Genomic DNA, 27,368 nt, shown 5'->3' with positions numbered 1-27,368 from the left:
GTTATCCGTTGAAAGAAAATAAGTATTTTACTCTCTTAATTTTTTTTCTGTCATTCTTAGAACCAAATTTTTTCACTAAGTTGTTCCATGTATCCAATTTACTCTTCTGGACGGTAATTCCAGCTTCTCCTATCATATATAGGTATAAAAATTAACCAGAACATCTCCCATTGACTTTTATGTGGTTCGAGTTCGACTCGAACCGAACACCACTACAGTTCGAGGTTCGACTCCAACCCGAACATTTTACAGTTTGATCATCACTAATCCCCACCAATCACAAGACCAGAGGTTCCTTGTCCCTTAACTCCATTCACTTCCTATACGATTTCTGAATAGAGAAACAGATTGCTGAACTCAGGGAGAACAGCCAAATGACAACACTGCCGGCTGCTAATGAAAGCGCTCAATGCAGTGAAGTCCTAGGTGGCATTGCCCCCTGGGAAACATGAGTATGCAAAAGAGAAGTCCGTGGAGCCTCATTGAAGAGTCTCAAAACACAGGACTAGCCAGATATCCCTCCGGGAAGGACCCAGCCAAGTGGCAGCTCCTGTTAGGAAACCACCAAATCCACCATATTAAGTGGCCCTATAAGTCAGTGTAATGACAAGGGATAAACCAAGGCTAGGTAACCATCCACAGACAGCTGTTTCGGGGTGTTGCCCCTCATCAGTGTGGAGCAGGATTCTGGCTAGGTGGGAGCAATGCCTAGTAGAGCCATAAGAGAAACAGATTGCTGAACTCAGGGAGAACAGCCAAATGACAACACTGCCGGCTGCTAATGAAAGCGCTCAATGCAGTGAAGTCCTAGGTGCATTGCCCCCTGGGAAACATGAGTATGCAAAAGAGAAGTCCGTGGAGCCTCATTGAAGAGTCTCAAAACACAGGACTAGCCAGATATCCCTCCGGGAAGGACCCAGCCGAGTGGCAGCTCCTGTTAGGAAACCACCAAATCCACCATATTAAGTGGCCCTATAAGTCAGTGTAATGACAAGGGATAAACCAAGGCTAGGTAACCATCCACAGACAGCTGTTTCGGGGTGTTGCCCCTCATCAGTGTGGAGCAGGATTCTGGCTAGGTGGGAGCAATGCCTAGTAGAGCCATAAGAGAAACAGATTGCTGAACTCAGGGAGAACAGCCAAATGACAACACTGCCGGCTGCTAGTGAAAGCGCTCAATGCAGTGAAGTCCTAGGTGCATTGCCCCCTGGGAAACATGAGTATGCAAAAGAGAAGTCCGTGGAGCCTCATTGAAGAGTCTCAAAACACAGGACTAGCCAGATATCCCTCCGGGAAGGACCCAGCCAAGTGGCAGCTCCTGTTAGGAAACCACCAAATCCACCATATTAAGTGGCCCTATAAGTCAGTGTAATGACAAGGGATAAACCAAGGCTAGGTAACCATCCACAGACAGCTGTTTCTGAATAGAGCAGAGTACAGCACATAGAGTTTGATAGAGTGTACATGGAGTTCAGGCACTGCTATGCAATTTGCAAGAGATCCTTTCATGTGATCAGTAGGGGTCCCAGCAGTTCGTTCTACTCCTAGAAAATCCCTTGGAGGGTGCCTTCACACCTATCGTATCGCAGTAGAAAATCCGCTGCGGATCCGCAGCAGATCCGCAGCAGATTTAACTAAGTGAATGAGCACAGCATTAAATACGCACTGTCAAATCCGCAGCGGATCCGCTGCAGATTTGTAAGTGCGGATTTGATGCGGTGTTCATTCATTTAGTTAAATCTGCTGCGGATCTGCTGCGGATCTGCAGCGGATTTTCTACTGCGATATGGTAGGTGTGAAGGCACCCGGAGGAAGTATTCCAGGCACACAAAAGGGTGGATTTATGGTGCTTAGTTTATGAGATTAAAGTATGAAAATGTCTTATTATCTTTTAATTATGCAAAAAATTAGACTGACCTTGCGAGACAGTTCTCCTCAGCTGCACATCTCAGGCTGTACATGGACATCCTTTGCACATAAATGGAGGCCTGGATGTAGTAGGGATCTGGAACCAAGTCTGGAAGCCCTGCGGAGAGGAAAACAATATTCAGTATTATGTTTTTAGCAACCATATAGAGATTAAGGAGTGAGCAGGGAGAAAGAAGTAAGTGAACCTCACTTTGGGTCAGACCAATAAATAAAGCCTAATTACTGACAAATCTGTTCTTCTCAAGAAAGCTTCTTCTCCCCATGTGCTTCTCACACTATTATAACCATTTCATAGCTTTAACCATAGTTCTTATTCGACCACTTTTGTCAGGTACTAATAAACAACCCAGTACACCTAACGTTTTAGCAATGGCATGACCCAGTCATGTAGCCATTTGACCCTTATCAAGGTAAGAGATACTTACACCTGCCTATTTGTCATGCTAACAACATACCATCTTTAAAGTGAATGTACCAGCAGGTACATCACATTAAGATTTCTACATCAATAGACTAGTGCTGGTGCAGGGATGCTGGTGTAGCAGTTCTTTCTTTGAACCGCAGCCTGGTTCCCGCACACAGCGCCGGTCTAAAGCACTGGGGGGGGGGGGAATTGCTGTAATTCCACATTCGTTCACTAATTGTTCACTAAGCGTTCAGAGTAATTTCACATTGTTCATTCATTTGCTGGGATCAGATGGAATAAACGTTCGTCGTAACTACTGACTATCGTTCTATGTAATATGGTAAACAATTTCAGGTAGTTTTCATTTGCAATTATTTACTGTTAATTGTTAAAAATTGCTTTGTCTAATAGGACCCTTAGAGTAGGTTGGCATCAGCATATGGTGTTTTAAAACATGGCTTAAATTAAAGGAGAAGGCTGGTGAAATTTTTTATTAAAGTATTGTATTGCCCCCCAAAAGTTATACAAATTACCAATATACACTTATTATGGGAAATGCTTATAAAGTGCCTTTTTCCCTGCACTTACTACTGCATCAAGGCTTCACTTCCTGGATAAAATGGTGATGTCACGCCCCGACTACCAGAGCTGTGCGGGCTGTGGCTGCTGGAGAGGATGACAGCAGAGGGATGCTCAGTGTCCCTCAGTGTCACTCTGCCATCATCCTCTTCAGCAGCCACAGCCCGCACAGCTCTGGGGTCGTACGTCACCATGTTATCCAGGAAGTGAAGCCTTGATGCAGTAGTAAGTGCAGGGAAAAAGCACTTTATAAGCATTTCCCTTAATAAGTGTATATTGGTAAATTGTATAACTTTTGGGGGGCAATACAATACTTAAATAAAAATGTTCGCCGGACTTCTCCTTTAAGGTAGATATTTTAACACAACTAGTTTGGATGGGGAACAGAGAGTGCAATGGACTGAATAGTAGTACAAACTTAGACTATTCCCCTATTCACAGCCTAGGGGATAAGGATTGTGGGGGGTCCAATTCCTAGGACCCTTCGTAATCTTGAGAATTGGGGCCCAAATGTCTTATGTATGCACAAAGCTTCACATTATTATGTGATACCACTCTACTCCCAGATGTTTTATAGATAGACATATGAGAGGATTGTAAGCAATTAGTTTCTGCTGCTTCACTTGTATAAACATCCAGCATACTTTTTGCATTCACTAATAGAGGTGAAGAGTCATGGGTAACATAGCTCTCTCTTTCTGAAAGAAAGGCAGTGGGAGTATATAAACTCCCTCATTCACTTTATGAATTGACCCATCAAACAAATGAAGAATGTTGAAATATCACAGAAATGTTTTATACAACATAATTACTTAGTTGTTAACATGCCAGAAGATTAAAGTGAGTGGATCGGGGTATCATTCTAACAGGACTGCGGAAATGTCTTTTGATCATGAGATTAATTAGAGAAGCAGAATTAGCAACTATGACCTCACAATGTCAAAAATGATCATCAAAGTCCTTAACATTGCTAACTTCAAGGCATTTTAATATATGACGCAAATTAAATCCTCTAGTGTATAAGTAGCTGATGAATTTCACTGTTCATCTATGGGTACTGTCTCCTTGTGGAGATCAATAAAGAGCAGCTGAGAGAGCACTTATGTGATACATCAATATGTGGCTACTTTATTCTACCAAGTATGCATCTTTGTGGGGTCCGCCAGTTCACAATACATAGTCTTAAAGGAAATACTTTACGGAGAGCTACCAGGAAGGGCTACCTCCAGTAGGTTGCACTAGGTAAACAACCTTCTTTTTGGAAGAAGGGATAATTTGCATTTTTTAAGGAAGTATTGCCAGTCCTGTTGAATCCCTATATCATTAGCCAGAGATGAATACTAAAACATTTTAGCAGCCCACCATCACAATGTTTCAGTGGATAAAACGCTTCATCTAGGCAGGTCATTTGTGACCATGTGGCTATGCTCTGACCTCATGGACCCTTGGATGTCTTTGGTGGGTTGGCATATTCCCACGTGTAGAGCAATCTTCTACATATATCACGACATCAGTAGGTGGTCTCACAAAGACCCTCAGCCAATTAGTACCCTGCTGTTTATTGCTGAGTGTCAAGAATCCCAAAAAGATACCTAATGATGGGTGTCTTTGTTTTAGAGTAGATCCTTTTTTGGTTAAAACCTTTTGTCACGTTACAATGCTCATTAATGGGTAAGACACAAGGAGGCTATCTCCAATACATGCACCAGAGAGATTGTGTTCTTCATTAGGCTGGGTTCACACTTTTTTTCATTTGTTTTTTGCAAAATGGATGGAAAACAGATGCATGTGTGTGCATCTGTTTTGTAACGTTTTTCCATTAAATTTCATTATTAAAAAAAAGGATCAAAATGGATCCTTTTTTTAAACGTACACAAAAACGTAGTCAACCTCATTTTTGTGTCCGTTAAACAAAACAGATCCGTTTTGATCCGTTTTTTAATAATTGAATTCAAACATGCATCCGTTTTTTCCATCTGTTTTTCATCTGTTTTTTGCAAAATTCGGATGAAAAAAGAGGATTGCAAAAACGTAGTGTGAAGACAGCCTTATATAGAATAATTAACAGAATCCACTTTACCTGTCAGAATGGAAAAGTGACCCAAGGTGGGTACTGTCTGCAGGGTTCCCAAAATCTAGACAGGACGTATCTTCCTTCCATACATTAGAAATATCCATTCACTCAACACACCTGTCGTCAAACAACCTGTCCTAGCATGACTTGTCAGTAGAAGATCCACATCATTCGGTGTACTAAATATTTCACTGCACCATGTAAAACACTTTAGCTTATAGGTAGATTTCATGTATCTGGAGTATTTATTTTGCATACCTACATGACCAGTATGCAATGTTAGTTTTGTAATAGAAGGGAAATAGAATAAAGTGTCCATACAGTGCATGTGTAGCCCAAAGATTGTTCATAAAAGACCCTTTGTTGGAAGTATAAGAGAAGAACCTCAGAACCTGGAATTAATTTCTTTTGTGTGTATGTGTGTGTGTGTATGTGTGTGTGTTCACATTATGAGTGTGTACTATATCAGTAACATGGTAGCTGCAGACTTGCACGTGGGATTGCCTTGCTGTTCTAATAATGTCATGGCACTAACCCAGGAAACCACAGATGAAACGATTAGAAGATTTCTAGAATTAATCTCTACCTCTTGTACTGGTTCAGACAAACTAGACCAAATCTAACCGACTTTACCATTTTTACTCTGTAAACACAGTGGTAGCTAGTGGTAGTTTGCTTCAGAAGATCTGAATGACTGAATTAGCTTTTAGATCAGTGACAATATCTGCTAGGTTACATCAGTAACTAAACTACCTTTATGGCTCTATAATATACATGAAGAATTTAACACTGAGCTGTAAAGCTACACAGTGCGGTAAATGACTAATACCAGACTTTAGTTACTATAACTAAAGATACATGGTGGTCATCATAGTACAACAATATTAATGATAATGTTGCTTATGTAGCTTACCATACTGGAAATATCTTGTGCCATAGCCTGGCCGCCGCCTTAGGCTTGTTCTTCTTCTTTCATATGTGTCAAAATAGTTTTCTTCGTGGTACTTATATCGGTTTCGTGGATCATCTCCCTGCATTATATCGGATCTGGCTGTATTACTTATTGTTGCATTGACTTTCTGGGACTGTTGCCCACGTGAAGGCTGGACTGTACTACGATGGCTTTCTTGAGTACCATCTCCGCTCCTACCTGTGGCATCATTTCCATGGTATCCTGACCTTGAAGCCTGAAACCTTTGTTGATCAGGAGTCTCCCTTGGCCTTTGTATATTTGTTTGCTGTGAGCCATCCCTTTGGTTGCTGTTAGAAATGGAAGACTGGGCTCTTCTAGCAGCCAAAGCTCCTGTGTGGTTTTGAGGGCTCAGCAGAAGCAAAGAATTACTGGCTGTTTGAGCTACAGATTCTTGTCTCCTTGGTGGCTTGTACTGAGGTCCCTGGCTCAGCAGGCTATAAACTCTTCCACTGTTTTGCCATTGTATTCTATGTCTCCAAAATGTACTAATTCCATTATGGTTTCTTTGGCTCTGGCAGCTGCCTTCCAAAGTACAATAAAAATACAAAACAATCTGTATTAAAAATATACCACCTAGTGAGCATCCCATGATCTCTCTTGTGGCCAAAAATGATAATAGATTATAAACTGGTTAAGAATTGGTTCTGGGGGGAAAAAACCCTTACAAACTTAATCTATTAGGATGCAGTTAGCTAGAGAGGCTAGACCCTTCTCATCTTTCTAATATTTTGCTGGTGCTGGTAATAAGGAAAGGGGAGGGGGATATGGAGTAAAGTTACCAGACCTCCCTTTCAAACTGTAAGGTTATAGAGCATACAAGTGCAGGGGCTAAACAACAATCCAGGTATCCGAACGTACATTTTTACAGCCCTGTAATGTAAACGATAGAACACAGTTCTGGGAGGGGTCTGTGCCGTGTACATGGGGGTTGCAGAGTTTCCATAGTATTTTAAACTAGGGAAAAGAGAATTTTGGCTAAGTGCCCAAATGTTATTTTTTCACATTATAGACTGGGAAGTTGTGACTTGACATATCTTCCAGATCTGCTTGTCCCTCGGAGCTCATAAAGATCTACACGCCGAGCCTCCTGAATGCACACTGTGAAGGGTCCACCTCAAGATGCAAAGGTGAGGACATTATGTTACATCTAGCTTGTCCTGGGGATAATTATGGAGGAACACAGCCAGATCCAGATACATCTGGCAGCTGGGAAAGCTAGACTGCAGAAAGTTTTTTTCTGTTCACATATGTATTGTTTTTATCATTAGATCTCCATTGTTTTCTTCTGAATATATTGCATGAAAGGTTCATCTTTAAGCTACTATGTATTGAAATCCTTATCATGTGTTCCTGGTGTTCAGACCATATGCTTCCTGGGATGGGTTTCTATGTAAAGCTTTACTATAATGTGAACCTCATAAAGATATCATATACTGACCTTAAGTTAGCACTGAATTCCTTTCTAGAGTGCAGAATGAATGTTTCACTATGTGGAACAATAGGTAAATTGGGAACAGAGAAAATCTGTCAGTATTCCAGAACTGTAAACTTATTAGATGTAGTGTTCTCACTATCAATGGCTGCAAATCGAGCTGATGTTGTCAGTCACTAAATCTTCCCTTGGGAAAACCTGTTATATTGTCTGGCATTGTAAGCAAAAGCATTTCTGTAGCATTTGAGCCAAAAATTGGAAACCTAACAAATATACAACAAAATTGAAATCCTGCAATGTACACAGTAAGGGGAATAAATAAAATTTTTGTACTTCCTTGTACTTTTTGTTGGGTTTTACAGCAACTTTTGAGTGCCTGAATACCCGCCATTTTTGGTGCAAAAGACGTGAACAAATAATTTCATAGAAACTGATATTTTGGACAGGGAAAAGGTTTACATGGCAACAAATAAACAGCTGCACCAAAAATGAAATCATAATACACAAAATTTACCTGACTTTCCATTTATTCCCCTCAGAATATAATATAAATTTACAGACAAGTTATTACTGCCTTGAGTGTTTCATAATTGTACAAAGTTTTTTAACTACATAGTTGTTGTGATTATGATAGGTGGCAACATCTATAGGCAGGCCTTGTATGTAAATTGAAGCTCTATTTTTGACATAAACATTTTTTTGCACTCTTGTTGGTTTAGGTGCTGCCGCCATCCTTTTTTTTTTTTTTTTTTTTTTTTTTATCTTGTTAACATACCTTAACTTACTTAGCTAGATTGGTAGATTTAAGCTTTAACATGTAAACAACCAGTTGCCCTGATTTACAATACCCCTTGTGCACTTAGAGTACTAAAGGTAGATCAATCCATAATAAGAATTCCATACTGTCAACAGCAGGTTATCAACTTTTCTGGGCTTGTGCTGATAATAAATTAGCAAGACACAGAGTAGCAATGGTTTAGCATATGTCAAAGAACATGACGAATCTACCCTGTGAGGCTATTTTCATTCTGTGTGGTACTTGTTTTTATTTTATTGTATACTGCTTTAGGTAATATGGAAAATTTTGTTTCTCTATACTATTCCATACAGCCACCCCTTACATATACCATTCCTCTAAAATTACCAATCTCAAGTACTGAGCATTATTGGACATGTTTAGTGTATACGCAAGACCTTAACCAGAGCATTCAGTAAATAGACACTGTGCACACAGTGTGATTGTTTTTTTCTTTTAGCACAGCTGATACACACATATGTTCTCCCTCAACTTTTCTCTTGACTGGCCATATTCCAAGATGTGTAGTGCAAGATGACAAAGGCTCCCATGGCTCTGTCGGCTGTTTCTCCATCTCCAATAGGCTCCCATGTTTAATTAAAAGTATATATTTAACATAAGTGTACTGGATGGCTTTGACAGATGCTTTTAACACATATCATCCATCATCCATAGCCTCCCAAGTTTAAAAAGTGATATGTTTAGATTTTGTATCCTGAAGTTAAGGATGGGCAACTCTGTATTCTTGTAGGTGTATAGATAGTGTATGTATACAACCACACATAGATGGCCCACACTGCTTACATCTCAAGGGCTAAACCAATGTCCAGTATAAAAAAAATTTAACATTCAGGACAGAGCTACACCCAAGCTTTAAGTAGTAAGAACGTTTCTCAATTAAGTAGTCTAAACCCAAGCAGGTGATTTTTCATGAAATTTCTAGTCAATTTTCATATTACTCTATGGACAAAAACAAGCAGATCAGAAATCCCATCATGTAACAATGAAAAAAAATGAATTTCCTAGTGAATTGGTTTTCAAGCATCTCATTGGATTCCTATCTACAACAATTTCACATTGTTTTTCTGCAGTAGAGATAAAAAGTGTAACTGTAGCCCTAGCCTCAGGGTTCAGTAGAAAGAAGAGCATGCTTGTATCCTTACCCTGCTTAAAGAGGTTGCCAAGTTATGCTCAATTGCTTTTTAGCAGATGAGACCTCAAATAGTATGCCTGGTCATAAGGATTGCCAATTTCACCAGACAGTAAGCAACTTATTTTAGACCCTTAACTTTCCTCTCTAAAGGTACATTAGTTATACATATACATTAATTTGGCTGATAGTTATCACTTCCAATCTCTCCCTGCAAATCGAATGTACGGCTCAGCCAAATGGGTTCTCAGGGGAGAGAGGAGGGATAAGCTGCTGCCAGACTCAGATGATGGTCGCCTTTTTCTCAAATTCATCAAAAGCAAAAAAGAAAATGTATGTCATAAAAAGTAACATTTCAAATCAGATGAAAAAAAGATTGGCGGTAGAGTGGCACAGACAATACGTTTGCACTTCTCTCGTCTTGTTCCCATGATCACTCAGGATGTGACCACAACCAGTCACAACTCTTCATAAGTCTTCATAAAAAGTATCTGCCATTTATACATTCTGGCTGATGAAACGTGCATGTGCGTGAAGTGGCCGCCATGTTCGTACTGCTAAGTGTTTTGGCATCTGCTACAAGTGATATGCCCTGCTGAAATTTAACTCCATTTGGAATAAAGGATACTGCATTATTTCAGTGAATGCCCTCAGCTTTTCTTCTTCATTTCGTTTGAGGCTTAGGGACATGTTACTCTGTAATTGTTATATGTGTAATGAAGTATAATCTTTTTTGGTCTGATTTGGAGTGCCACTACTTTTTATGACATATACTTTCTTTCTTGCTTTTGATGGTTCACTTTTTTTGGTATGTTTACCAGGTGGTGTATATGCTTTTTTCTTTTTGACTTTCTTCTCTAAGAACAATAGTGTCTGACTGGTAAAATCTAGGATTCCCAACCTTTCTCCCCCCTGACATATTCTACTACGGCGAGAGTCGGGAGGCCAACTCTTTGCTAATGTTTATGGGCCTAAAAAGTGGATAAGTCCCGTTAAATCTAAATTCTCTTAATACAATATTTGATGTATTTAAGATATATAAGTTGGTTTTCTAAACTAGACAGACAATCTCTTCAATAATCACCACACTTTATCTCATATTATGTGTATATTATGTCATTAGTATACTGCACAGTAGAACAGTGTGTAATTCTAGTGTGGTGTGCAGGCTGTTACCCAGTGTGATACACCTGTTGAGTGATATGTCATAGCTGAATAACACTGCTAGCAAACAAATCGCTACTGGCAGTAACAATCTTTAGAACTTTTGTTTGTCTTGCTTTCTGACATATTTTAAATACCACGGCCAATTACAAAGTAAGACCAATTCTGATCAGACAGCTACTTTGTATTCAAGGCATTGGGATCTCCAGCTTTCTACCCAGCTTGTAGCCTAATGAGAAGCTAACCCCCTTGGCAGTGCCAGAACTGAGGTCTCAGTACCTATCAGGCATTAATAACATATTTTATGAGTTACAGAAAGAGCTCTGGGAAGTTGTATTATTAGGAAGACCCATCATTTATAAAGTTGGAAAGACTGCCAAAACAGATTTGTTGCATGCTCAGGGGGGTAGCTTATTCTCTTAAAAACCTTTAGGGGGATTCATCAAGACCAGCATCTCACATGCTGGTCTTAAAAAGTCCCCCACCAGTGCACGGGTCCACAAGAATTATGTAGAGGCCCATGCCTCCAGGTGCATCGGAGCCTCACCGAGCTGATGTAGATCCCATCAACAATTTACCCCTGCATTTTAGTGTAAATTGTGATAAATACGGCACACACAGTGCACACCCCCTCTGCATTCGAGTGTGCCCACTATCCCATCTTCACTCTGCCACTCAGACGGTAAAAATGTGCTATATTTTTGTGACAGATTTTTACAAATTTTTTCTGTCTGCGTCACCTGCCAGCTTCATAGAGCCCCCAAATTAGGTATATTGCGCTAAATGGGATGTATATAGAATGCAACCAAAATTTATTGCAAGCTTTATCATGTCTTTCAGCCCATTTTCATCAAGAGCTATATTTGGAAATCTGCTAGGTAATCGTTATTTGCTGATTGGGGCAGACATCGCTCTGTGTAATAAAGACAACGATTAGCCGAAGAAACGTTCATTGGATGATCATTGTCTTTTAACATGTTTAAAAGTCATCAGCCATTGGCTGTGCATTGCTACATGTAATAGCGATGCACGGAAGACTATTAATTCTAGGGTACAGAGACAGAATCAGAAGTTTCTAAGGCGGCTGCAGTAAGTAGGGAACACAGGAACAAGAGAGCAGGACAACGGAGGAGCTTGGACAAGTAAATCCATCTCTTCATTATTTTACAGCTATGCAAGGGCTGCATGGACATTGCTAATGATGTCCCTGAAGCCCTGCCATGCAATCTTTTAATTTTTTTTAAACATGCCATATATCTAATTTCTACCAATACATTCCCTTACATTCACTTTTGCCCATACATATAAAGCATACCCAACATTTATCATACCATTCTAACAGTGACATCTGTTTCATTCCAGCACAGTTGTATCTATATGTTTCATTACAGTGTCTGGGGCATGTCACCAACTCTCAGCCCACCTGAAAGTTATGTATGTGTCTGAAGTGGTCTGTTTGGTGGTCAACTGACTTTCTGCAAACTACAGGATGACATCAGCTATAAATTTCCTCCAGGCAACTCAAAGACCACTACTCCTGTCCCCACCTAACTATGTGTTGCTGCTCTATTATATCAGAATATACAATACACATTGAATTTTTGCCATATTTTTTCAGAGTTTTTGCTGCAATTTTGTCCTGAGTAGTAGCGTAATTTGGTGGGTGCAGAGTGGGCGCCGCTCCTGGGCCCACACAGGCAGAGGGCCCCCTGAAGACTTTGCCAGTTAATGCTGTCTGCAAAAGCTATTGCTTTTGCATAAAGACATAACAAATGTCTACTGGCTGTAGGTGGCCCCTGGCCAGCAACCAGTGCTCTTGGGGGGCCCACACGGCTACCGAATGTTGTGTCTGACCATTTAGCTGTATGCGCTTGTATGCAAGGAGAACATACAGTTAAATGCAGCAGGGTGATTAACAAGGTGAGGAGAGCATTGGCTCTCCACCCTGCCAATCACTGTTGTGTCCACAAGCTGTGGGACATGAGTAATGTCACTCTTGCACTCACAGAGCAGGGAGAGAGTTGACATCAGAAGACTACAGTACTGCAACCGCACAGGAGGTATGTTTTTTTCCCTTGGTTATAGAGAGGAGACCTATGTGAGTGGGTGGGGCTTAGTCCTGGAAAGGATGCTATCTATGGGGGTTGGGGTATGGGATGTGCTGGCTAACTGAAAAGGGGGTACCTAATTTGGAAGTACAGTCTACTCACAGTGGTGGTGGTGGTGGGGTCTCTAACCACCAGGAGGATTACCAGGGAGATTACTGCTGGGGAAGGGCGTGGCTGCATGGGGAATACATACCAGGGGATTACCTACATGAGATGGTGCTGGAGGGGATGCCTACACGGAGGATACTCTTTTTTTTTTTTTGGGGGGGGGGGGAAGGGCTGTCTAACTTCTTTATGAGGGACCTAACTAGTACTTCATGGAAACAGAGAGAAATGATTACTATATTGGGGCACAGAAGGCCTAACTATTATAAGGATGAACAGAGAAGCTGAATTTCAATATGAAGGTACGGAGGGGCCTGACTACTATATGGGGCTGCACAGGGAGGGTCTATCTCCTATATGGAGGAACAAGGGGTAGTAATCTACTATGTTAGGGTATAGATGGTGGCCTTTTACTATATGAGAGCACAGAGGGACCCTGCGAAGTACGTGAGAGCTAAAATTGGGTCTAAATACTACATGGAGGCATAAATTGGCTGCTCTCATATACCCCGTACACCATGATTATTGGTGCTGATTTCTCCTACATTTTCCATGTATTGTCGTGTATTGTTTTTTATGAATTAGTAAATCAATTATTCCATTTAGTTATGTTGCAGTAGTCTGGCTTTTTTGGATATATGTTATTTATTATAGTTTCCTTGAACTGCATGGGACTATTTATTGTTATTACCCAGCATTTGTACTACACATTTACTCGATTGGTACTGCTGGTATACCTTTCGGGTGTTGCTAATTTGGTCATTGATCATCAGCTATGGTGTAGTCCTCATGCTGCCCAATAGATATTAGACAGATACATATGAGATAAATAGATAGAAAAATTGATGGCTAATTAGAAAACAAACACTATGCCATAGATTCCTCTATGTTGTTTGTGGTATTACAACTTGGTTCCATTCTCTTTTAGTGGAACTGAGCTGCACTACCACATCCAAGCTTTGGAGGAGAGTGGCGCTGTTTCTGGAAAAAGACAGCTATGTTTTTGCAACGCTGGATAACCTCTTTAATCTTTACATGGTTATATATGTGAAATGTAGAAAGTCTTTTCTTACTATTCTCAGTCCCTGTTCACTATGAATAATATAGTAGAAAATACTCTTTATTATTCGGAAAGCATTGTCATCTACTGAGGTTCCCATGGGTAACATAATTGGCAGGGGGCCCACTAAGACTCACTCGCCCCCCCTAGGCTGAACCCCTATCTACGCCCCTGGTCCTGAGGGATCCGCAACTAGCCAATCTCAAGGTAAAAGCCTTCTGGAGTCTTCCTGGGGTTGCACTCTTCAGGTATGCCGAAGCCGAAACCAGGTGGCTCACATTGCGGTCCTGGCCAAGCCGGGGAAGGACCCCCAGTTGTGTTCTAGTTACAGCCCTACATCTCTCCTTAATGTAGACCTAAAATATATATTCCAAGCTTCTGGCCAATAGATTAAATGCATTCTTACCTAACCTTATAAATCCTGATCAGGTGGGGTTTGTGCAGGGGAGGTAAGCCAATACGATCTTGATAATACGATCAAGATGTGGATCTTATACGTGGATCCTATACATCATGCCTGGTCTCAAAAGATCACGCTTATGATTCTTTCACTTGATGCCAAGAGGGCCTTTAATAGGATATCCTGGTCCTCCCTCGCACAAACCCTACATCTTATTGGCCTGGGTCTTATTTTCATATTTAAAATTCTCACACTTTATGCCTCCCCATCTGCTCATTTAAAAATCAACAGTACACTTTCTGACCCCTTTCCAATACTTAACCCTTGGAGGACCCGGCCAATTTCAATTTTTGCATTTTCATTTTTTCCTCCTTGTGTTTAAAAGGCCATGGCACTTGCATTTTTTCACCTAGAAACCCACATGAGCCCTTATTTTTTGCGCCACTAATTGTACTTTGCAATGACAGGCTGAATTTTTGCATAAAGTACACTGCGAAACCAGAAAAAAATTCAAAGTGTGGTGAAATTGAAAAAAAAAAGGCATTTCTTTTATTTGGGCGGTTTGTGTTTTTACGCCGTTCACCCTGGGGTAAAACTGATGGAATATGTTCCTCAAGTCGTTGCAATTAAAACGATATCTAACATGTATAACGTTTATTGTATCTGATGGCCTGTAAAAAATTCAAACCATTGTTAACAAATATATGTCACTGAAAATCGCTCCATTCCCAGGCTTATAGCGCTTTTATCCTTTGGTCTATGGGGCTGTGTGAGGTGTCATTTTTTGCGCCATGATGTGTTCTTCCTATCTGTACCTTGATTGCGCATATGTGACTTTTTGATCGCTTTTTATTACATTTTTTCTGGATTTGATGCGACCAAAAATGCGCAATTTTGCACTTTGGGATTTTTTTGCGCTTATACCATTTACCGTGCGAGATCAGGAATTTATTTATTTATTTTTATTTATAACATGGGAAAAGGGGGGTGATTCTGACTTTTATTAGGGGAGGGGGCTTTTTACTTATAACATCACTTTTATTTTTACTTTTACACATATACTAGAAGCCCCCAGCCAGGATTTAGGTTGAAGCTTAAAGGAGTAGTGTTGTGAAAAGGAGTAGTGTTGTGAAAAAGGTTCTCCCCATTCCCTCCCCAAATGAAAAGTTATATAGACGCATATTATACATTGGTAGCCAATTCAAGCTGCTTAACCCACTTTCCCTGGTCCCGCTGGCCACCGGAAGTGGCCCCGGGCACCATCTTGGGTCGGGACGTAGGGCGGACTACTTCACGATCCGGGGCATTCCTGTGAGCTCCTGGGCACTCCCTCCCTGCCATGGCACACCTCCCTTACCTCCCTAAGTTCTGCTATTGGTTACCCTACCGGTCAGCAGGAGCGGCAGAAGGGCTCAGCATGTCCCAGGGCTCAGAAGCTGTCAGCGCTGCTCACCGGCCACCTCCAGCCACTGCATCCCTGTGATTGCGGTGCCACAGCTCAGAGCATCCTGCCCAGACAGATGGGCCAGGGCTGGGCGGGAGCCTGTGTGTTATGGCCAGTGCTGCTGACCCCAGTGTGATGTGGTGTGATCCCTGACTCCTCCTTCCAGGAGGTGGATAATGGAGCCATGCGGAGGGGTGGTCGCTGCTGGGCTCTCCGGGGCTGGTGCACTGTGATGTCAGCTCCAGGGACTGCCCTGCCCACTATGGAGGTACCAAGATACCATATAGTGACTGCACAGTATGGGGAACAGCGGGAGGTGTAAATGGGGTAATGAGTGGAAGAGTAAAGCAGGTCATATATTGTCAGTCCAGTGTATGACTTGCTTTACCCTATTGCACTATGTACAGCAATGTCACTACTATTAGAATTGGAAGTCACAGCGCACTCGATGGCCTAACACATGTCAGTGCAGTTTATGGCCATCGGGTGCGCTGGGACTTGCAGATCTAATAGTAGTGGCATTCCTGTAGATAGCGCGGCAGGGTAGGCAGAAGCGGAGCTTAGGGAGGGAGTGCCCAGGAGCTCACAGAAACGCCCTGGATCGTGACGTAGCCGGCCCTACGTCCGTAACATGGTCCTGCCCAAACCCGGAATAAGACATCGGGATCGGGAAAAGTGGGGTAAGCAGTTGAATTGGCTAACAATGTATATTATGCATCTATATAACTTTTCATGTGGGGAGGGAATGGGGGGAGAACCTTTTTTGCTGCATTACTCCTTTAATGCGATATCCAGGCAGCATTACAAAATTATTTCAATGTGAAAATAGGCCTATTATAGACAATATGAATGAAACCCCATGCCTGGCACATTAGCTAAAAAAGATAAACACATAAACACACCTTATTTTTTCATGATAGCATATGCTGCATTACATAAGTAATAATAATAATAGTGCTTCTTCAAGAATGGTGCAGATAGATTACATGCCCCAACAACTCTTTTTGCCTAGGGCATTCTCCATATACTGCCATTGATAAAACACTGGCTCTAAGAAAGTTATCAGGTTTTAGACTAGTGCCAAATACGACAGCTTCCAGCCTACTGTGCATGTCCATAACCATCCTGTTCATTTCTGTAGGCTGCTTTTGAGGGGGCCAACATCTCAAGAAATAGAAGGTAGCTATAGAAAACAAGAAAAAAGATATCTACTTCTGTTCAGCCACTGTTATGTGACACTCAAGGTGGTCAAACCCAGCAGCAACTGAAATTACTCTTAGCAGAGGAATGGGAAATAGGTTGATGGATATTAGTTTTTTTAGGGTGCATTCACACGTTCTGTAAAGTTGTCCGTGTGCACGGATCTGTGTGCACTGACAATTTTAAAGCCCATTGCTTTGTATTGGGCTATTCAGACCTTCCGTGATTGCATGGATCCGTGATTCATGCCGTTAAAAAATAGAACATGTCATGACTCGGAACAGATGCAAGATTCCCCATAGAAATCAATGAGATCCGTGTTTTTCAAGGATGTACACGGATGTGACATCCGTGTTCATCTGTGAAAAACACGAATGTGATGTAATCAATGTAATTCAAAATTCTTTAACCCCTTCAAGACTAAGCCTATTTGGGCCTTAATGACTAGGCTCATTTTTCAAAATCTGACCTATCTCACTTTATGCGCTTATAGCTCAGTGATGCTTTCACGTATGCCTCGTGATTCTAAGATTGTTTTTTCGTCACATATGGCACTTTATATTAGTGGCAAATGTTGGTCACTACTTTGTGTGTTTTTTGTGAAAAACATCAAAATATCATGAAAAATTAAAATAATTAGCATTTTATGAACTTTGAAATTCTCTGCTTCTAAAAAAAGAAAGTCGTATCACATAAATTAGTTACTAAGTCACATTACCGATATGTCCTCTTTATTCTGGCTTCATTTCATAAACATATTTTACTTTTTTAGGGTGTTACAAGGCTTAGAAATTTATCAGCAAATTACCACATTTTCGTGAAAGTTTCCAAAACTGATTTTGATTTAGGAGGAAGTTGATTTAGGAGGCTTGTATACTGGAAACCCCCATAAGTGACCCCATATTGGAAACTACAAAGAATTCATCTTGGGGTAAAATGAGCATTTTAACCCTACAGGGGCTGGAGCAAAGTATTCACCATTAGGCCGTAAAAAAAATGGAAAATTTAAATTTTCCAAAAATATATGGCTTCAGATTAAAGTTTCTCATTTTCAAAATGAACATGAGAGAAAAAGCACCCCAAAATTTGTAACGCAGGTTCTCATGAGTACAACGGTACCCCACATGTGGGTGTAAACCACTGTATGGGCACACAGTGGGGCTCAGAAGGGAAGGAGCGCCAATTAGCTTTTCCAATGCCGATTTTGCTGAAGAAGTTTCTGAGCGCCAGGTGCGTTTGCAGAGCCCCTATAGTGTCAGCAGAATAGAACCCCCCCAAAAGTCACCCCATTTTGGAAAGTTCCCCCCCCCCCCCCCCAAAGAATTCATCTTTGGGTAGGATGAGCATTTTGACCCCACAGGTATTAGAGGAAAGTATTCAAAATTAGACAGTAAAAATGAAAAACTCAAATTTTTCCAATAATATGTTAGTTTAGTTTAAATTTCTCAATTTCACGAGGAACAAAAGAAAAAAGTACCCCAAAATTTGTAACGCAGGTTCTCCTGAGTAAAAAAGGTACCCCATATGTGGGCATAAACTACTGTATGGGCACACAGGAGGGCTCAGAGCGGAAGGAGGGCCAATTAGCTTTTTCAATGCAGATTTTGCTGAAGAAGTTTCTGAGCGCGAGGTGTGTTTGGAGAGCCCCTGTAGTGCCAGCGGAGTAAAATCTCGCCATACGTCACCGCATATTGGAAAGTGCACCCCTCAATTCACCCCTCAAAGCATTTTGACCCCACAGGTATTAGAGGAAAGTATTCAAAAGTAGACAGTAAAAATGAAAAACTCGAATTTTTCCAATAATATGTTCGTTTAGTTTAAAATTTCTCAATTTCACAAGGAACAGGAGAGAAAGTTCACCCCAAAATCTTTAACGCAGGTTCTCCTGAGTAGAACGGTATCCCATATGTGGGCATAATACACTGTATGGGCACACAGCGGGGCTCAGAAGAAATGGAGCGCCAATTGGCATTTTCAGTGCATGATTTTTCTGAAGAAGTTTCTGAGCGCCAGGTGCGTTTGCAGTGCCCCTGTAGTGCCAGTGGAGTGGACCCCCCCGCAAAAAAAGTCACCCCATTTTGGAAAGTGCACCCCTTAAAGAATTCATCTTGGGGTAGGATAAGCATTTTGACCCCACAGGTATTAGTTGGCCAGTAAAAATGAAAAACTCGAATTGTTCCAATATGTTGGTTTAGTTTGAAATTTCTAAATTTCACAAGAAACATGAGTGAAAATGTACCCTAAAATCTGTACGCAGGTTCTCCTGAGTACAATGGTACCCCATATGTGTGCATTAACCACTGTATGGGCACACAGCGGGGCTCAGAAGGGAAGGAGTGCCGATTTGCTGGAGCAAAACCGCAGCTAGTAATAGTTATTAGAATAGCGCAGTTACTAAAACAAAATAAAAACAAATTTGATTACAGGTAATGCAGGGTGGTTACAGACAGTCTGGGGTGGTTACGGACAGTCTGGGGTGGTTCCGGGTAATCTGGAGGAGGTTACGGGTAATCTGGGGTGGATAAGGACAACCTGGGGTGGTTACAGGTAATCTGGGGTGGATACGGGCAACCTGCTGTGGTTACAGACAACCTGGGGTGGTTACAGGCAATCTGGGGGTGGTTACAGGTAATCTAGGGGGGTTACAGGCAACCTGCTGTGGTTACGGGCAACGTGGGGTGGTTACGGGCAACGTGGGGTGGTTACGGGCAACGTGGGGTGGTTACGGACAGTTTGGGGTGGTTACGGACAGTCTGGGGTGGTTACGGACAGTCTGGGGTGGTTACGGACAGTCTGGGGTGGTTACGGATAAACTGAAGTGCTTATAGGTAATCTGAGGTGGGCACCTGTAATCTGGCGGGGTTACGGGCAATCGGGAGGGGGTCATTGGCAATTTGGGGTGGTTAGAGGCAACGTGCGGTGGTTAATTGTGACGTGCGGTGGTCAGTGGCAAGGTGCGGTTGTCATTGGCAAGGTGCGGTTGTCAGTGGCAAGGTGCGGTTGTCAGTGGCAAGGTGCGGTTGTCAGTGGCAAGGTGCGGTTGTCAGTGGCAAGGTGCGGTGGTCAGTGGCAAGGTGCGGTGGTCAGTGGCAAGGTGGGGTGGTCAGAGGCAACGTGCGGTGGTCAGAGGCAGCGTGCGGTGGTCAGAGGCAGCGTGCGGTGGTCAGAGGCAACCTGCGGTGGCTGCGTGCAATCTGAAGGGTTACATGTAATCTGGCATGATTAAGGGCAACCTGGGGTGGTTATGCGCAACCTGCAGTGGTTACGGGCAACCTTGGGGGGTTACAGACAATCTTAGATTGTAATGGATAAACTGAAGTGCTTATAGGTAATCTGCGGTGGGTACATGTAATTTGGGGTGATTACGGACAATCTGGAGGGGGTTACGGGCAACGTGCGGTGGTTAAGGGCAACGTGCGGTGGTTACGGGCAACGTGGGGTGGTTACGGGCAACATGCGGTGGTTACGGGCAACGTGCGGTGGTGACGGTCAATGTGCGGTGGTTACGTGTAATCTGCGGGGTTACGTGCAATCTGGCGTGATTACGGACAACCTGGGGTGGTTACGGTCAACCTGCGGTGGTTACGGGTAATCTGGGGGGGTTAGGGGTAATTTGGGAGTAAACTTCAATTATTACTATAATAAAAAGTGTGTGTTTTATTTTGTTTGTATGTTTTTCACTTTTTGCACTTTTACACATTCATTTTCACTGTATTACTATGATTACTGTAATATTTTCTATCACAGTAATCATAGTTTAGTGACAGAGACCAAATTGGTCACTTTAAATTTTCAGAGTTGGCTGGTTCTGGAGCGCATGCGCACTTTAGAACCAGCCTGGACGCCGAGGAGGAAGGACCTCCCAGGATCAGGTGAGTATAATGGGTAGGGGGGGGGGTGACTGGGGGACGGGGGGGGGGGGGGGCGACTTGGGGGGGACTGACACTTCACTTTTTATCCCCTGTCACCAATCATTTATGGTGACAGGGGATAAAAAGTGCTGATCAGCACATGGTACAAGCGATCAGCGGTATATAGTATATACCGCTGATCGCTTGTACCGGGACCCCACAGGGGGGTCCCCTATCACTGCCCCATGCTCTCCGCTACCTCTGGTGGCGGAGAGAAAGGGGCTTTGATTTATTTTTACATTTCCATCGCTGTTAACAGACATAGTCTGTTCACAGCGATGGCGGCGGGGGAGGGAGCGGGTTAGTTACCAGCCCACTAGGGGGGCTGATCTGGGGTCTGATTGACACATTTCATCTCCCCCCACCATGGATTCATGGTGGGGGGAGATGAAAGGCACTGCGGCGCCGGCCCATTAGTGACCGCTGTATCGGCAGTCACTAAGGGGTTAACTGCCGAGATCCGGGCACGGCACGGATCTCGGCAGTTGCGGCGGGTGGCCGGCTATCACTGACAGCCGGGCCCCGCTGGGGATGACAGGAGCGCAGCTCCTGCGCCCCTGTCGTCCCGAGGACGTATCGGCACGTCCATCTGCAAGAACTGCATGCAGATTTGGGTGTGTCGGTACATCCTTATGCGGGAAGGGGTTAAACAGATCCGTGAAAAATATGGACATGGATGCAAAATGGAAGCGAAACTGATGACAACACGGATGGTTTTGCACAGATCATGGAGGTAGGGTAGCAGAGCACAATCACGGACCAGGAAGAAAACTGAACGTGTCAATGCAGCCTTAATGGTTATCTACCTACATATACGTATTGTGCTAGGAATATCCCTCTTAGACAAACCTTTTGAGGTTTTGCTATCAGCACTATGGTTCCACATCCCTTTGAACATATTTGTAAATGTAGTTCTTATTCTGCAATCTTTAGGATATTGTTTCTGAAAATTGTCACTGGTCACCTATCAGTCTAGGATAATAAAAGGAGCTAAAGAGGCAGGGTTTTTTTTTTCTTCTCCCTCCCAATAGGCTTGATATATTTTGACTATCCTCCGATTTCACAACCCTGTGTATAGCTGTGCCCCCCTCTTGTCTGGTGTGCCTTCAGACAGGGCTGCTTCTGCCATGAGGCGGAATGAGTATTCCGCCTCAGGCGGCAGATTCTGCGCCCCTGCAGGGGGCGGCAGATTCTGCGCCCCTGCAGGGGGCGGCAGACAGCAGCCCTGCAGCCGCTCACCTGTCCTGCCGCAGTCGTCCTGTCCTGCCACCAATGCTCACCGCTGTCCCCCTCCGTGCTCCCCCACGTCAGTCAGCAGCTGTCATCGCCCTCCAGCTAGTCGTGAGTGCCCAGGGTCAGCGGGGGCCGCGATGCAGGGTCGGCGAGACAGCGGTAAGCGTTGGAGGTAGGACGGCTGAGGCAGGACAGGTGAGCGGCTGCAGTGCCGGAATGCCTGGGGGGGAGGGTGCTAGTGAGGGGGCGGAGAGAAAGGGGCTTTGATTTATTTTTACATTTCCATCGCTGTGAACAGACATAGTCTGTTCACAGCGATGGCGGCGGGGGAGGGAGCGGGTTAGTTACCAGCCCACTAGGGGGGCTGATCTGGTGTCTGATTGACACATTTCATCTCCCCCCGCCATGGATTCACAGTGGGGGGAGATGAAAGGAACTGCGGCGCCGGCCCATTAGTGACCGCTGTATCGGCGGTCACTAAGGGGTTAACTGCCGAGATCCAGGCAGAGACCCCAGAATCGGCCCTGCCTTCAGAGATGCTAATTAAAGTGCCTAGACCTCCAGGCACAGATCTGTAACTATTTGTAACAGTCATGGTGCTGATGTATGGCTGTTCTATGATAGAACAACATGTCCTTATTATCTTATCAAGTAGGTTTTTTTTTTTATGTGATAAGTTACCAATAACCATGAACAGTGTTCCCCATTGCTTTTTAGTCAAAAACCTTTCTAAAAACACAGATTTGCTTACAAGCAAGTGAAAACAGGAATGCTGCTAGAATTCCCACCAATAGCAGAAACAGATGTTGTATTCCATTGCCATTTAAAGGGAGACTTTACATTTTTCCTTATTGTCTCACTTTACTGCTCTTTATTGTGGCCATGTCCCTTTTTTCCATGACCTATATTTCCTCTGTATGTTCGGAGATCAACATGGTAGCATATTGTGGCTAACAAACTCCAGGGATTCAAACAGTTTTAGTAGATACACAGTTAAAAGGAAAAAAAAATTGTATTTTCTATTTCAACTTAATGCAGAGAAACAAAGACATTTAGTCTCGCAGACTAAATCCATGCATAGAAGAATTCTTACCTTATTAGGTATACTGTTTTTATTATATTCCTAATTTTTTTCACTTTAAGTGAACAGAGCTTTAAGTATAATTGCACAGATGTAATAATATGCAGATCCATGTTATTGACTGTTTAGTTACAAAACTATGTAGGATTCTGGTGTTAACCATATAGTATAGGCACCATACCTATCATGATACAGCCTATTTATGTACTCCTTATTGCATATATATAACATGTTATATTTTAGCATGTATTACATCTATTATAATGGTATACAGTATAACCAGAATGATATAAAAATAGTCTGCATCTAGGGACAAACCTAGTATACTGGAGCCCCCTGGAGGTTTTGTGGTGTTTCAAAGTTAGTTAAAAATGTATCAATGAAAATAGTCATATTTATTTGTAATAAAATGTAGTTCTGTTAATATTCTCGCGCATTCATATATTACTGATACTTTTTATGTATTTATACTCTACTGATACTTTCTATATATTTATATTGTTCATGCATTGCTTTATCTTACCATACTGGTGATACCGGGTGCCATAGCCAGGTCGTTGCCTGTCAGATGACCTTGGCCTGTCGTAGGTGTCGTAGTAGTTGTAATATGGATTGTCATCATTGTATTTGTAAGGGTTATATGGATCATCTCCTTGCATCATATCCAGTCTGTCTCTGTTGCTTGCAGTTGTATTCACTCTTTGTGATTGCTGAGGACTTGATGGTTGTGCAGGAGTATGTCTCCTATCAGTAGTACCCTCTTGTCTGTTTCTTTGTCTAGGAGAAGCATCTTCTCCTTGACTTCTTGTTCTGCCAGCTTGGAACCACAGACGACCTGCAGTCTCAGATGCCTGATTTGTGCCTGTGGTTTGTCGAACTTCAGCCTGAGGGTTTTCAGGTCTGGAAGCTTGTGGTCTCCCTGAGGCTCCTGGAGATGTATTATTTCTGCTGCTTAGTAGCAGCAAAGGACTGTGAGGTGAACCAGATGTAGAAGTTCTTCTTCTGGATGGCTGATACTCAGAGCCCTGGCTCAATAGGCTGTAAACTCTCCCATTGTTCTGCCACTGCACTCTCTGCCTCCACAAAGGGTTCGGACCACCAGGTGTTCTTTGGTGTTGGCAGGTGCCTTCCAAAATACAATGGAAGACAACAAGATGCAGAACAAGTATACTGACTTTCGAGGAGTCCATCTTCCAAATAAAAATATTGCTAAGGTTTTAATTAAAAAGCAACATAAATGTTAGAAGTATAAGATAAAATCAAAAGCTGAGAATAGAAGCAGTTATTGCAAATGAAAGGGTAGCAGCACGTCTGTCTTTTAGGCAAAGGAGAGGAGTGAGCCACTTCTCATATTTCTATAGCTTTGCTGGTGCTTGTACTGGTGATCAGAGGGGAGGAGTGATGGGAGTTTTTAAAGTTTCTGGCACGTTTAATAAAAGTTATACAAGGTTTATTGGCCGACTGCCCCCTCTGTTATTTGTTCATATAATGCAATTGAGAACACGGGGCTTAACATATCTTCAGGACTGCCTATCCAGAGGGCATACAGAAACACTGGCAGATAAAAAAGGAATCTAAAGTAAAGATTCATTTTATGATGTACTTTAGATCAGCAGAGGTAAATTACACTAAAATAAATGTTTAAAGGTATGGAGATACATTATTCAGACTGTACAATGCTTCTGCATTATAGCATCACTTACACAGCATTCTCATACTTGTGACTGACAGAAATAAAATTCCTTATTGTGTATATTGAGCACATGATGTCAAATAATTAGAGGTTTCAGTAAATAGAATTTCTACTTCCACTCATTATTACATTTAAAGGTTTATAACTTAGAAATCTATGGCTCCGACATTACCCCACCTGTCACAGTGTAACTGGCCCATTGCCAAGTTTCATACGTTTCTTTTCTGTATATAAGGACCCTGCTCATCTGCTAACTAGGTAAAAGACTACTGATTGTTCCATGTGGTCGTATAGTTGAAATGGTTATAGAGCAGCACAAAGCTTGCAGCGCTGGGGTCCTGGTGTCAAATCCCACCAAGGGCAACATCTGCAAAGAGTTTATATGTTCTCTCTGTGTTTGAATGGGATTTCCCTGTGCACTCCACTTTCCTCCCAAAACATACAGATAGGCAGGTTTAGATTGTGAGCCCTAATGGGGACAGGGACCAAAATTGACAAAGCTATGTAAAGTGCTGTGGAATCAGTTGGCGCTATACAAAAGTAAGCATTATTATTATTATTATTATTATTATAGTGGGTTGTTAAGCCTACATACTCTGAACAGAGGACGTTTACACTGCAACCAGTCTGGTGCTGACAAAAATGGAGAGCAGGAATCATCCTGTTCTTCACCAGGGACCTCTACAAAGGAGGTGTGGACTTAACCATCAGACTCCCAAGTCTTTAGCGTAGTCATCAGTAGGTAGCAATAGACATCAGCAGTAGGCAATTGGGGGTAGTCAAAGTGCAACCATGAGGTCAGCTACTGCAGGTGCAACAAACTCAGAGAACAAAGAAGAATCAAATAGGTGCCATACATCTAAAGTTGGCCAACTGTGTAAAGTGTATGGCAGCTTCCAGACTTTTTACTGAGTGAAGGGTCAAGAGTGCTGGAGTTTTTCCACTGAACCCTATTGTTCGGGGAGAGAGAAGTCAGCGTCAGAGCTGTTTGGCTGCAGCTTGCCCCTTCTCTGCCTATAGAGAAAACCTGAACAATTGGCTGGGATGTACCTTTATGTGTATGAGGAGGTCATACCCAAAGGTCAAACTGGAGAAATAAACACATGCCAACAAATCCAAGGGACTAGGCAAGAGCCAACACCCAGACAAATCACAAGGTCAAAACAGGCAGGCTGTAAAAGTCAAATGCTGGATACAGCTAGAGGCTATGTTCACACAAAGTATATTTTCGTAAAATCACGGCCATGTCAGTTTCTGCAGCCGCTATTCAGTGAATAGCAACCACAGAAAACCCTGTCAGTTCACACTGTGGAGCATCGTTCGCATGCTCAATAGTGTGCTCTGAGGAGTTCTAATGCGGGCGAACATGGATGCGCCCACATCAGAACACAGCAGCCGAAAAGATCATCCAGCCGGTATTGCAGTACCTGCTGGGATGATTTTTTTAGAGACCGGCCGTTCCGTGACCCGGCCGGGTCATGGAACGGCTGGTCTCTTACAACGTGTGAACATAGCCAGAATCCAGATATGGTTGGTGATATCTAGGTGAGGGACAGATGTGTGTCTGTCTAAATAGGCCACCATTATGTGATTTGTGACTGGAATGGCAACTGCATGATCAGGTCAGTGGTGCATTCTTCCCACAATGGTTTTCATGGCAACACAGCAAACTTTTAACAGGATATAGAGGATTAGTGTCAAAAAAGGTAAGTAGGTAACATCGCTACTGAATAGAACATTACTGACTGTTAATTGAGCTAATTACACATCCACTATTTAGAAATTACTGTTTTGTATTGTATTACTTAATTTCCCTACATAAAATTACAGTATTATTTAGTGTCTGCTGTCCACAGGTTGAGTGTACAGAGGTTCACTGTTACATAATAGTGTCATAGGCGGCTCTGAGAGCCTTAGGTTTCTGGGGGTTTTTTGTACCAGAAAGTCCTCTGTGGTAGGTGACTTGATACTAATACAAATTGTGCCCAACACAGGATATTTATTAAACCCCTCCACATAAGCCTCATAATGAATCAGGCACTGCAGTGGTTAGCACAGGGCTTGATTTTGATTAATAATGCTTTTATTTGTATAGCATCAACTGATTCTGTAGCACTTTACATAGTTTGTTTGCTTGGTCCCTGTCCCCATTAGGGCTCACAATCTAAATAGATTATAGGTACAATATGCCCTGTACAAACTTGCCAATAGTTTACCTTTAAAGTTTTCCCCATTTGCCAAGTGGATGCCTAGAAGAATGTATTATAGACCAGCTGTTTACTTGCTGGTAAAGCAAAATTTTGTTGTAAGTAAGATGCCCTACATTTATGAGTTTACGTTTTAAGAGTCGATCATTATTGTGGCACAATCTATACCAGCTAAGAGCTGGCTTAGATTTCTGCTATAATTCATGCCAATTTTCTGGCGTGATTTATAGTAAATGTGTCGGGCTGCAGGAAGCCATGCCCTTACCCTTTTTGACACACTAATTTGGCACACTATGAAAAAGGGCCCCAGTGTTCCAAAGGGGTCTTCAGACAGCTTCCTAAAATACAGAGACAGAAAAAAGTGAGCTGGATAATATTGCACAATGAAGTTATTATGGTCAAATTTTCTGTGTTTTCATCCAC

General features: G+C 42.5%; 1 protein-coding gene across 2 annotated transcripts in view; it reads right to left on the bottom strand.

Moving 5' to 3' along the window:
• LOX (lysyl oxidase) overlaps positions 1-24,377 on the bottom strand; it is a 64,490-nt gene extending 40,113 nt beyond the window's left edge. For both annotated transcript variants that reach the window (XM_069962665.1, XM_069962666.1), the window contains exons 1-2: positions 23,569-24,377; positions 1,918-2,026 (exon numbers count right to left, since the gene is read on the bottom strand). In XM_069962665.1, the coding sequence (XP_069818766.1) occupies positions 1,918-2,026; positions 23,569-24,235 (776 nt within the window). In that variant the 5' untranslated portion in view covers positions 24,236-24,377. The remainder of the gene's footprint in view (positions 1-1,917; positions 2,027-23,568) is intronic.
• Positions 24,378-27,368: the final 2,991 nt, after the last annotated feature.

This window comes from Dendropsophus ebraccatus, chromosome 3, assembly GCF_027789765.1.
Source record: "Dendropsophus ebraccatus isolate aDenEbr1 chromosome 3, aDenEbr1.pat, whole genome shotgun sequence".
Classification (NCBI taxonomy): Eukaryota; Metazoa; Chordata; class Amphibia; order Anura; family Hylidae; genus Dendropsophus; species Dendropsophus ebraccatus.
This window is presented reverse-complemented; position numbering and strand designations above follow the sequence as displayed.